This window comes from Poecile atricapillus, chromosome 21, assembly GCF_030490865.1.
Source record: "Poecile atricapillus isolate bPoeAtr1 chromosome 21, bPoeAtr1.hap1, whole genome shotgun sequence".
In the NCBI taxonomy this organism is placed as follows: Eukaryota; Metazoa; Chordata; class Aves; order Passeriformes; family Paridae; genus Poecile; species Poecile atricapillus.
Genome location: NC_081269.1, coordinates 5,321,872 through 5,333,770, shown reverse-complemented (window position 1 = coordinate 5,333,770; position 11,899 = coordinate 5,321,872). Strand labels below are relative to the sequence as shown.

The following is an 11,899-nucleotide window of genomic DNA, read 5'->3' as shown; positions in this document are numbered from 1 at the left end:
CAGCACCAGAATGGGGAGAGGACACCGGGTCCAGCACTGAAATGGAGTGAGGAGCACAGGGGGTGACACCAGGTCTGGCACTGGGATGAGGCAAGTGGGTGACACCAGGGGCAGCACCAGGATGGGGCAAGTGCAGATGACACCAGGTCTGGCCCCCAGTGCCAGATGTCCCCTGCATCCCCCACACAAACAGTCACACCACAGGGCAGAGTTCAGCACTTTTATGGCCCCAGGTCCTCGCAGGGCACGAGGAACAGTTTGGAGTACAGCAAGGGGTACAGCTCCTAGGGACAGCAGTTCTTTAAGGGGCAGGTCCTTGGACAGAGCAGGCTGCAAAGGGAGAGAGTGTAAGTTTGTGAATTTGTTTTGGGTCACATCTGGATGTTTGGCTTGGCTTTGTGCTAATTTGGGATGTTCGGACCTGCTTTGTGCCGATCTAGGATGTCGGGCTCTGTTGTGGTCAGGTCTGGACATTGGGATCTGCTTTGTAGTGGTTTTAGGGTGTTGGAAGCTGTTTTCGGTCAGGTCTGGACACTGGGACCTGTTTAGTGTCAGATTTGGGACAATGGAAACTACTCAACATTGAATTCAGGACATTGGGATCTGCTTTGTGCTGGGGCCCTGCTGTCAGTGGTGTGTGTCAGTTCCAGGGTGGGGACAGGAGCCATCCCATCCCATCCCAGGCTCAGCAGTTCCAAACACAGCAGGGCAACACCCAGAAGCTCAGCGTCAGTCTGTTTGTCCCTCACAACTCGGCGTGGTACTGCTCCATTTGGAGGGCCTCGCTGGGCTGCATGAAGATGCCCTCCATCACCTTCCAGTAGTTATTCTGGCTGGAGGTGGCCATGCCGTGCACCTCCTTCTGCCCGTGGATGGGCCGCCCGTACTGCTCCCCGGTCACCGAGAGGAAGACGTCGGTGGAGGTGTGCTGGAATCGCACCTCGTCGTCCCGCACCCAGTAGGTCCCACTGCACACCACTGTCCAGTCATCCAGGTAGTCACCCTCGCCGGCCTCCCCGAATGCACTCACCTCCTGGGGGTGAAGAAGAGCTCGTTTGGGGGCCAGGATGAAAAAAAGGGGAGGGTTGAGGTGGGCAGAGAAAGGGGCTGAGCCTAGGAGGGACCTGGTTGTGACTGAGGTTCTGTTGGGACTTGCAGGGTCTGGTTGGCATTCAGGCACTGGCAGGGTATTAGGGAGTTGCTAGGGAGTGGGGAACAAGGTAAAACTGGCAGGGACCCAGCTGGGATCAGGGAACAAGGCAGGGCTGGTAGGGACCCAGCATGAGGAGAAACCCAGTCTGAACTGGAGAACAAGGTGGGACCAGTGGGGACACGTGGGACACAGCTGGGGCCAGGAATTAGGAAATGCTGGTAGACATATGGTGGATGTGGTTGGGACAACCCGGGAGACCGACTGGGGAATACGGTGCGGCTGGCATTAACATGGGGGACAAGGGGCACTCAGGCGGGATGGATAGCGACAGACACAACACAGCACGGACTCGGGAGACCCGCCAAGACCCGAGTGACAAGGCGGGCCCCGTTATGCCCAGGGAAAGATAGCGAGCCCGGGGAGCAGGGCTGTTAATCCCGGGCGGTACCTGGTTCCCGGAGAGCGGCGAGGTGAAGCGGTGGCTGTGCAGGTTGCGGCCGGTGCCCAGGTGCGTGAGGCGGATGGCCTGCCCGCAGCGCACCGGCGTGCCCCGCTGGCACACGGCGGCCGTGCGGCCCCGCACCCGCCAGTAGCTGTTCCCGTCATCCGCCGCCGACACCCCGGTCACCGACTGCTGCCCACTGCCTGCGGAGGAGGGAGAACCACCATCACACCCAGCTCAGCCCAACAAGAGAGCCGGGGAAACGCGGGGGACGGAGCAGGGGGGGGGCGCGTCCGTTACCGGAGCCGTAGCGCACATCGTGCGAGTGCAGCCGCACGTTGTGCCGCACATTGAGCAGCTTCACCACGGAGCCGCAGGTGACGGGCCCGGGGCCACCGCGCCCCGTCGCGCCCAGCGCCGCCAGCAGCGGCAGCAGCAGCGGGAGCAGCAGCGGCGGCCGCCGCGCCGCCTCCATCCCGCAGGAAGCGGAAGCGCGGCCGCTCCGCCCGCCGGGAGGTCGCGGCTCGCCCGCTCCGCCCCCCGCGCTCGCCGCCGCCGCTGCCGCCGCCGCCTCCATTTTCCCTCGGCCCCTCGGGTAAGGCCGCGCTGGGCCCGGCGAGGGCGGCGGTGGCGGGGAACGAGAGTCCCTTACTGGGGGAAGGGCGAACCCGCGTTTGTCTCGGCCCGGGCGTCACACCCGACCCGGCGCTGCCGCGGCGGCGGCTCCGAGCCCCGGTGAAGGCGGCGGGGACGTCCCCGAGGTTGGTGCCGGGCTGCGCCGCGGGCCCTGGTGCGGGGGTGAAGCGGCGGCGGCCGCCCCGGCGGTGGTCGTGGGTGGGGCTGGCGGCTGCAGGAGCCTCCCGGGGCGGCGGCGGGCAGGGCCCCGAGGAGGCGAGGCGGTGGCCGGGGGTGAGGGGGGCTCCCCCGGGGCCGGGAGGTGCCGCAGCCCCCGCTCCTGCCGCAGCGGGGCCGGGGCTGCGGGGTAGCGCTGGCACCGTGGGAAGAGCTGCGGATGTGAGGCGATGGCCTGGGGAGCGCCGGGATGATTTTCTGGGAGCGGGGGAAAGCGTCTGACCTTCGTTTCTCACCACACTGCTGGGACCCTCCTGCTCTGTAGGTGTGATTCCCAGACCACCGCATTAGGCTTTCCAAACTTCTGGCGAGATGCTCCCTGAGAAAACAAGGCCCTGATAAAGCCCTTTTGGGTTTAATAAATGACTGAAAGGTGGCAAGCGATTGGTGCTCATAGGGGAGTGAGGTTATTGTGGAGTTTCACAGTCATCTCCGCTGCTCTTTTTTTTTTTTTTTTTTTTTTCCTGAATACGATGATGTGGAGAAGGAAGGTTACTCCTGAATTATTTAGGATAACTAAACTGTGGGGAGTTGCAGAGACCAGATAACACCGCGTGGGAGTGCTAGTGTGGTAAATGAGATATGGCAGAAGGTGTAAGGAAGGTAACAACCACCACAAAATTGGCTCTATATCAGCTTTTGTTATTCAGGGAAGAGCAGTGGGTGTCTCAACAATTGTTTCTTTTAAAACAACTTCGACACCCCGTTGTAGCCTAAGAGGGATATTTTGAAATTACTTTAAAGGAGGAGAGAATGCAATAGAAAACATCGTTATGCTGCTGAGTAAATCGTTGGCACTTTGTATCCTGGCAATTCTGGTTAGACCATTCCAAAAAGGGAGCGCTGGAAAAGGCAGGAGCAGAGCAGGTTTTTGGGAAAGCGAAGCCTTCGTGTCCTCACCTTAGGGGAGAAGCTTGCTGACAGGAGATATGATCCAGGTGCATGAAGTCATGGGTAGGTCAGAGAAAGCGAGGAGGGAGCATCAGTTTTCTGTTTCTGACCGGAAATTATGATGCAGCAGGGCTAAAACAAACAGGCGGAAGTGCATTTTCACACAACATGCTATTAAATGTGTCACCCTGCCACAGGACGTGCAGGGTGCATAGCATCAAGGGCAGTGGGACCAGCAGGAGCATTAAAACCAACAAAGCAGGTATGGAAAGTTCCTGAGCTGTGGTGGCTGCCTGGACTTTCCCCATCATTGGTCCCCAGTCATCACTTCCCCCTGTGTTCCTCCCACCGAGCAGCGTAGGAGTGTCAGGTTTAGATGCAGACTTCCGAAATCTGTAAAACAGCTGTAAAAGCTAAATATAAAATGATATATTGGCTAAATATAAAATGATATATTGCTGATGGCAGGGATGGCAGGCCCCAGTAGCCATCAGAAGTCCATGTGGATACCAAGAAATGCCTTGGTATTTAATCCTTGGTGAGGAAGAGCTCCGCATTGAGGTGCCCTTGAGGGTAGTTTCTCGTGGTGTGAGTGCCTTGCGGTGCTTCATGGGGATGTTTCTGTTAGGCTTATAAGCTTTAAATTAAAAGATGCCAAAATGATTTTGTCTGAGTTCTGTGGTGGGACACAGGCTGTAGATCATTGCTTAGTTATAGTGTTAAATCCACGCATTTCAGCTCAACTATGGCTTGGTGGTTTTTTTTGTTTGTTTTTTTTTTTAATTTTAAGAAAACTGATATTGATTTCACTGAGAAATTCACTGAGAGCTTCAGGGGGTAAAAGAGTTATCTTTGCAATTCATTTGGGTTTTTCCTAGTCAGACATTTGTTGTCAGTCTTGGAGTCCTGTGGATGTACTTGGACTGTGCTAAAATTAATTGCATGAGTATTTAATTGACAAAATTAATAGATTTGGCTTCCTTGGGCTCTGCACTTTGAGTTGAGTTTCCCAGCCCTCTTACTCTCACAGAGCTTTCTGAATCCTCTGCAGTTTGACCCTTTGAAATGTGACCATGAGAACTGAGCAATGTTCAGTGGTGGCTTTGGCAGTGTGGTTCCCTGGATCTGTGTGATCCTAAATGAACTGTGAGTAGAATCATGAAGTGACAGAGGTTAGAACCATCCCTGCCCAAGCCCTCTCCCCCAAAAAAACACCCACAAAATAAGTGTTAATGTGGGATTGATGTAGTTTCTTCCACAAAGGATGGAGAGAAGTCAAGGTCTGTCTTTGCTGTACCCATGCTGTCCTAAAGCCAAGATGGCTTTGTTGGTTTGCATATTCAAACTGCTATCCTTGAGGTTGTTTGCTGAATAATAAATATATATCTTGCTCTGCAGACACTGTTTGGTTATTCTCTGAACGCCACTGAGGTCTCCTGCCTTCGGTGGCATTCCTGTAGCTGGGAGAGTGTCAGATATTTCTGCTTCTTCTCACCCCATGCCTGCTCAGGTGAAGCTCTTGAGGGACTTTTCTATTCCCAATGTCCTGAGTAACCAGCAGATATTTGGATGTGTGAACAATTTCTGAAATCCTCAGGTTCTCACAAAGCAGCACCTGTTCTAAAGTCCCTGCCTCACCTCACAGAGGCTGTGGCTGATGGTCCATCTTGGTCCTGACCTGATCAGAATTCAACAGTCCCAGTTAAAAGAAACTTGTGGACTCTGGAGCAGAGCCGCTATGCCCTTGATCTGAGCAAAGTGCAGACACTCCTGATCAAAAAGAGCTGGGCTGGCACAACACTCCTTGGTTCAGAATCTTTTAACCCTCCTCAAGTCTCTCTGTGTGACCACACCAAGTTCTGCCTGTGCACCTCTGCCCACTTCCCTGGCTCGTTTTGTTTCTAATTAAGGCCTCCCTGGCACAGAGGGTGGGAGAAGCACCCATAATCCATATCTGGTTTAACATCTTGCTTCTGTTTTCCGTGCTAAGTGACATCCCTGCTGTCCTGAGGTGAATTTCACTGGAGCTGAAAGCAGCCGGGTTTGTGGGTGGTTGGCTTGTGTGGAACCTGCTTGGCTGGATCATTAAATAAGATGGTTTTCTCAACTCCTATTTGTTCCCTGTGTCCAGACAAATTTAAATTAACATGGGAGTAAAATTTCCGGGAAATTTTAGAGCAAGTGATGAGGAAGAAAGTAGGAATCGTGAGCTAAATACTTCACTGGCACAGAATGGTGAAGTTGGATGTGGTGCTTCACGAGGTGGGTTTGTGTATTGATCATGAGCAGGAGATAAACGAGGTTACTAGACTTGAAAAAGCCACTCAGCCTGCAGGTTTGTGTATGTTAATACGCCCTGGTGAATACCTGGAGCAGGAGGATTGGTGAGAAAGGGTGAAGTTGACAGAATATTCACACACAGGTTGGTAAACATAATCCCTGTTTCTCTATTATGTGTAGTCACATGATTTATCAGTGTCATTTGCATCAGGAACACACATTTAACTGGCATCAGCGCTGCCCTCTGAGGTGTTATTTCTGAGAGGGATGCTTAAATACAAGGGTTTGACTTCTAAAGTGTCCTCTTGAGGATGGGGATCCCACACCAAACCAGAGCAGCCACATTCTGTCTGGATGCAGAGCAGTAGCCTTGGCCTGCTGTGATTTCTGCTTGTCTGGAACATCCTGCATAGAAGTTGGCCACGGCTACATATTCTGCAGCCAAGGAGTATGAGCTGCTCTCTCCACTCATGTCTGAAATCTGGCAGAGGTCTTTCCCTCATCTTTGTTGTAGGTTTTCTTTAATGAGATACAGATGACGTGTTCCTTCAGAGCTGCTTGTGTTTTAAGACTTAAAAGATCATCCAAGATCAGCCTTGGATTTTTTAACTCTAACTGAGCACTAAGTCCCTGTTTTTCTCCAAGTTGTTGTGTTTGTGCAGCAGATGTGTGGATCTCAGGGCAGGGCAAGAAATCCTGCACACAAGAAGTGTCATGGCAAAGCCTTGATCATGTTGTCCCATACGGGACTGATTTCCTTCAGCAGGTTGTTTGCAGTGGGGAAATGATTATTTGGGGAATATTTTGAAGCATGTTTGTTTAGGTACCATTCACTGTCATATGGAATTATTTTAGCATCTTTTTTCTCTGTTGTTTTTCCATGTTTGTGTGTTGAATTACATGAGATATAATTTAACATGGAGGTTTTGGCTTTAGATCTGATACCTCTGAACTGCTTTTTGTACAGCTCCTTCCCAAAGGCCTGTACTTCTTCCTGGGCTGGTGTTTTCATTCTCACAGCCATTTGAGGAGTTGATTTCATGTTCCTCATAGCTGACTCTTGTAAGCTTCAGTTGTTCTGATGTATGTAAAAAGGAGGTAAAAAAAAACTTCCTTTGAAAATTTAAAAAATATCAGTGGGTTTTTTACCACCAGAAGTGGAAGGCTCAGAGAGACAGAACTTGGCAAACATTTTCCTTTGTGCCAAGCTTGATTTATGTTGTTTTCAGAAACTCCATTTGGGAAAAGCATCAAACAAAAGGTTCTGGATATAGAAAATGCACTGGTTTTGTCGTTTTCTTGTTGCTTCCTCAACTCTGGGTGGAGGTTCCTAGCATGGAACTGCCTGGCTCTGGCTCGTGGGCATTCACAGACCCCCAGATCTCTCTCCAGTTTGCTCTGTGGGCTCTGCAGAGTGTCACAGCTGGCAATCAGAACTCAGTCAAGGCCCTTTTCAGGGTCACCCTGGCTTCGTTAACTGAGTGAAGATTAATCATATTAAGATCCTAATTAGTTGGGCTGTGTGCCTGACACCATGCAGCATCAGTGGGAGGCTGTGGATGGGCTGGGGGCTCTGGCTGTGTGCACGTTCCAGCTGCAGGAGCCGGGGGAGTTGCTGTGACAGCTCCTGCCCTCCTCACCCAGACATGGGCTGGCAGGAGCTGGCAGCTCTTGGCTGCTGCCTTCTCCTGCCTAAGCTGTGGTGACAGGGATGTCCAGGCAAGGTGGGCACTGGGCAATTCAGGGCCTCTGTAGCTCATTTGAAACCCTTCTTGCTTTAGCTGCCTTCTCTCCAAAACCTGAAGGGGGAAGTGTTTGTGTTCTGCTTGCTCAGCTAATGCCAGGGATGTTTCCTCTTTCCCCAGCTGCTGTGTGAGAGGCTGCAGCCATGTCTGATTTTGTGGAGAGTGAAGCAGAGGAGTCAGAGGAGGAGTACAACCAGGATGGGGAGGTTGTACCCAGAGTAACCAAGAAGTTTGTAGAGGAAGATGAGGATGGTGAGTTTGCTGTGTTCATTGCTGTTCTATTCTGCATCCCATGGCTCTGCAGATGGAATAATAACTGCTATTACAGCAGGGCCATCTGTAGTCAATAATCTCAGCTCTTTGAGTGCTTCCCTTCCTCCAAGTGCTCCAAGTGTTTTTTATAATTGGCAATAAAAAATACGCTGCTTTGCCCCCATGGGACTTGCAGTCACACAATTTGATACTAAATGGTAAAAGCAGAGGAATTCTCCCAGTGTGACCATTCCACCTGTTCCCTCTGCAGAGAGAGCATGAGACAAAATGTGGGGATATGGCCAGAGCAGCTGGCTGTGTTCTGTGTCAGTGCAAGTGTTCAGTTAAAACTCTGTGTGGATGGTGTGGAGGAAGATGCTGCTCGCACAGGTCTCGGTGGATAACCAATGAGTGTCTAACACGTGCTGCTCTCCATCCCAGATGAGGAGGAGGAGGAGCTGAACCTCGATGATCAGGATGAGCAGGGAAACCTGAAAGGATTCATTAATGATGATGATGATGAGGAAGAGGAGGAGGAAGCCAGTGACTCTGGGGACTCCGAGGATGATGTTGGCCACAAAAAGAGAAAGCGCAGTAAGTTTTGGGATGATTGTTACTAGCAGGGCACAGTGTAATGCTGGCAGAGAGCACCCTCTGCCCTGGTCTGCATGAGCTGGCTAAGATGTACCCTTTTGGGCTCAGTGCATTCCCACATTAGGAAAGGGAGAGTGTAACTTAGCTCTGCTGTCTTTTTCAGCTTTCGATGACCGCCTGGAGGATGATGACTTTGACCTCATTGAAGAAAACTTGGGCGTTAAAGTCAAAAGAGTGAGTTGTGTTCCCGTGCTGCTGTTAATGGTGTGGTGTGATTTAGCACAGAGGAGGGCAAGCTCCAGCCTGGTGTGAGCAGACAATGCCTCCCATCAGCTCCTGCCCTCTTGGAAAGGGAGAGCTGAGTGCTTTGAAGGAAGCAAGATCTCTCCCTGCCCAAGCAACTGGGACCTGGCTTCCCAGTGTTTGCAAAACACTTTTTTCTGGTTCCTGAAGTTTCTTTTTTCTTTCCACCTCTTCAGGACAGTCTCATCTTCCTTTCCTATATGCTGCTGACCTCAAGGTCAGCACAGGCTGTTATGGGCTCTAAAGTTCTTTCTGTAACATGAGAGTCACGTCAGCCAGGCCAGCACTGGTGGTGACAGCATGCAAGTGACACAGGCACAGCTCCTGAGTGGGGTGGCTCTTCTCTCCTGTGTGCCTGTGCTGTGCTGGGCTCCATCCTGCTCCATCCTAGCTGCCTGCAGAGGAAGTGCAGTGCTGAGCCAGGGATTGTGAGCACTAACAAGGAATTGTCCTTGCAGCAAAAATTCAGGCGTGTGCGAAAAATGTCTGATGATGAGGATGATGAAGCAGAAGATTATGGAAAGGAAGAACATGAGAAGGAAGCCATTGCTGAAGAAATCTTTCAGGATGGTGAAGGCGAGGAAGGAGGGGAAGCTGTGGAAGCTCCTGTTGCTCCACAGGAAGAGGAAGAGGAGGAGGAGGAAGATGAATCTGGTGAGTGTGGATAGTCAGTTACATCCAATGTTTGTCCTAAGATTAAAGCACAGGAACAAAGTTCAGACTTTCTCTGAACTAGAGGTATCCAAGAGGCTGTGACCCTGTCATGGTGAAGCTCTTATTGGTCTGATCAGTACAGTCCTTAAAATTAAACATTTCTGGGTGACAGGTTTAGTCTGTCTGAACCACTTTGTGCAGGAGCACGTTATCTGTGCTGAGGTCTTGAGCACCTCCCCTAAGCTGCCTCAAAAATGAAAATGCTTCAGAAGGAGGCACTCAGGGCACTGTTTAGTACCTCACAGCACAGTGCATGCCTGCCCTACCCCTCTTCAGCATCAGTCTCCCACTGCTGCTACCTTACCAAAAAAATTTCAGCAATTTTCTACTGTCCAAAGTAGCCAGGCCTTTCCTGACTGTATTTTCAGTGCACTGAGCTGCAGCTCAAATGTCTTTGCCTGGAAGTTTGTTCCAGCTTGGTACAGTGGTTCAGACTCCTGGCCTGTGTGAGGTTAGTGTAGGAGATGCTGTGGGGAGCTGGGCAGACTGACAGCCAGCAGCAGCCTCAGTCTGTGGTGGAGGCTCATAGTTGCACTGGCTGAGCTTTGTCAGAGGTACCAGTTCTATATCTGAGTTTGTTTCTCAATGTCCAGATATTGATGACTTCATTGTGGATGATGATGGACAACCTCTGAAGAAGCCAAAATGGAGAAAGAAGCTTCCAGGATACACAGATGCGTAAGTATTGATTGGAAGTTGGCCTGGAGCCTTGAAAATAGTGCTCAGCTTATTTGGATCTTGCGACTGCAGAGTGATTCAGCTTGTGGTTGGGTACTGCTGGTCTTTTTCCCAGAAGAAACCTGTTAAATTTAGATGTAGAGCTTTTAGTGTGTGATTTCTGAAATGTGCGACTCCTTCCTTTTTTACTTTTTCCACTGGATTTTTTTAAAGGGATACCAAAAACAGGCCCTTAAGAGAAATATTTGCAGTAAAACTCAGAGTTTGTTCCTGTCCATGATTTTTTAGCCTGGGTGGAAGAAAGCTTAGACAGTGCCCCCGGCCTCCTCTGTGTGGCTGTAAAGATGTTCTGTGAGCTGCACTGTGGGGCTGAACAATAGGATTATTTTTGCTTTCCAGTGCCTTGCAGGAAGCCCAGGAAATCTTTGGTGTGGACTTTGACTATGATGAGTTTGAGAAGTACAATGAGTACGACGAGGAGATGGAGGAGGAGTATGAATACGAGGATGAGGAAACCGAAGGGGAGACCCGCGTGCGGCCCAAGAAGACGACCAAGAAACGCGTCAGTCGCCGCAGCATCTTCGAGATGTACGAGCCCAGTGAGCTGGAGAGCAGCCACCTCACAGACCAGGACAACGAGATCCGCATGACAGACATGCCTGAGAGGTTCCAGGTGAGGCAAGGGGCTGCAGCTCTGCAAGCAGAAAGCATTTTGGCTCTCAGGCCTGAGACCTGCAGGCTGCCAAGCTGCTGGATGGATTTTGGAATATTTTTTTCCCTCTTTGATGACACTATCTGTCAAATGTACAGGCTAAAACTCCTTTCAGACATATCAGTGACGTGGGAGCTGTTGTGGATCTGGGTTTAGCTCCAGTACAGCTTCCCTGTGGCCACTGGGTGCCAGTGTTGCACTGCTGAAGTGCAGGGCTCTGCTGAGATGGCTTTGTGCTGGATGATGTTAGGAATCTCTAGGGCTGGGCATATGGAGAGCAAAATGCAGTGCCAGAGAAGACATGGGAAGGTTTCTAAATTACGTGTATGCCAGCCAACACATAACTGCTGTAATTGGCTTTACTCAAGGTGGTGAGACTTAGACAGCTCTCAATACAAAGTGCTGCTTGTGCTGGGATGAATCCTTCTAGTGTCTCATATTTTTGTCTTAATTTTAAGCTATATTCAGATTTTCACTGAAAAGTCCATCTCCCTTTAGTGTATGTTAGTGTAATTCTGTGCAGATGTTTATTACCCTTCTCTGTGAAATGGGATGTGTGAATCTGTCAGTTTTCCAAAGGCCCTTTTTGCCCTGTGCCAGTCTGTGCCACAGAAGGAAATGCTGTCTGTGATGTCTTCTGGCTGTAGGGGCTTGTTCACAAGTATTGTCATCCATATGGTCAGTGGTGATTAGAGCAGCTCCTCTGAAAGAGAAGTGGCTGAGACTGAGTGCCCAGAGAGGCTTTGGAGTTGCTTTATCTTCTGTTACTCTGTGGCTGCAGCAACAAAAGTGGTAGCAAGGCACAGATAGATTGGAAGAGAGGATGTAACTGCAGAAAATTTGGGAGCCTGGTGGGAAGTGGAGATATCCTCACTTGATTTTCACAGCAGACTTTGCACCATTGCAGGCCTTTCCACAAGCCTTTGACAGGATTGTAGCTGTCTTTATCTAGTATAAAGCTGATGCAGCTTCCTGTGTGCTCAGAAGGTGCAGACATTGAAGGGATATCCTTGGCACCCCGTAGCTGGGGGTCCCCAGAGGTAACCTGCAGCTCAAAACTGCAATTTCCAGGCTTCTTGGAAACCAGGCAAGCCCTGGTGTTGCACGTGCCTGTGCTCATGGTGTTATCTCTTCCCAGCTGAGATCCATCCCAGTGAAGAGTGCTGAAGATGATGAGCTGGAGGAGGAAGCTGACTGGATTTATAGGAATGCATTTGCAACGCCCACCATCTCCTTGCAGGTAAAGGACTGTGCCTGGGGCTTGTTCCAGGGGTCTGCTGGTA

At 50.9% G+C, this 11,899-nt stretch overlaps 2 protein-coding genes across 3 annotated transcripts in view; one reads left to right on the top strand and one right to left on the bottom strand.

The window, feature by feature from the left end:
* Positions 1-206: 206 nt before the first annotated feature.
* SDF2 (stromal cell derived factor 2) lies at positions 207-2,172 on the bottom strand. The gene is made up of 3 exons (XM_058854292.1): positions 1,896-2,172; positions 1,602-1,798; positions 207-1,033 (listed from the first exon to the last, which is right to left on the bottom strand). Exons 1-3 carry the CDS (start codon positions 2,170-2,172, stop codon positions 746-748), a joined length of 762 nt encoding a protein of 253 aa, XP_058710275.1. The 3' UTR covers positions 207-745.
* Positions 2,091-11,899, top strand: part of SUPT6H (SPT6 homolog, histone chaperone and transcription elongation factor) — a 26,626-nt gene continuing 16,817 nt past the window's right edge. Inside the window, exons 1-8 of one of the 2 annotated variants that reach the window (XM_058854291.1) lie at positions 2,091-2,190; positions 7,484-7,615; positions 8,057-8,209; positions 8,373-8,443; positions 8,971-9,166; positions 9,820-9,904; positions 10,304-10,577; positions 11,755-11,856. In XM_058854291.1, coding sequence (XP_058710274.1) covers positions 7,507-7,615; positions 8,057-8,209; positions 8,373-8,443; positions 8,971-9,166; positions 9,820-9,904; positions 10,304-10,577; positions 11,755-11,856 — 990 coding nt within the window. In that variant the 5' untranslated portion in view covers positions 2,091-2,190; positions 7,484-7,506. Of the gene's footprint in view, positions 2,191-2,214; positions 2,357-7,483; positions 7,616-8,056; positions 8,210-8,372; positions 8,444-8,970; positions 9,167-9,819; positions 9,905-10,303; positions 10,578-11,754; positions 11,857-11,899 lie in introns of those variants that run through there. The other variant, XM_058854290.1, reaches the window with a different exon arrangement.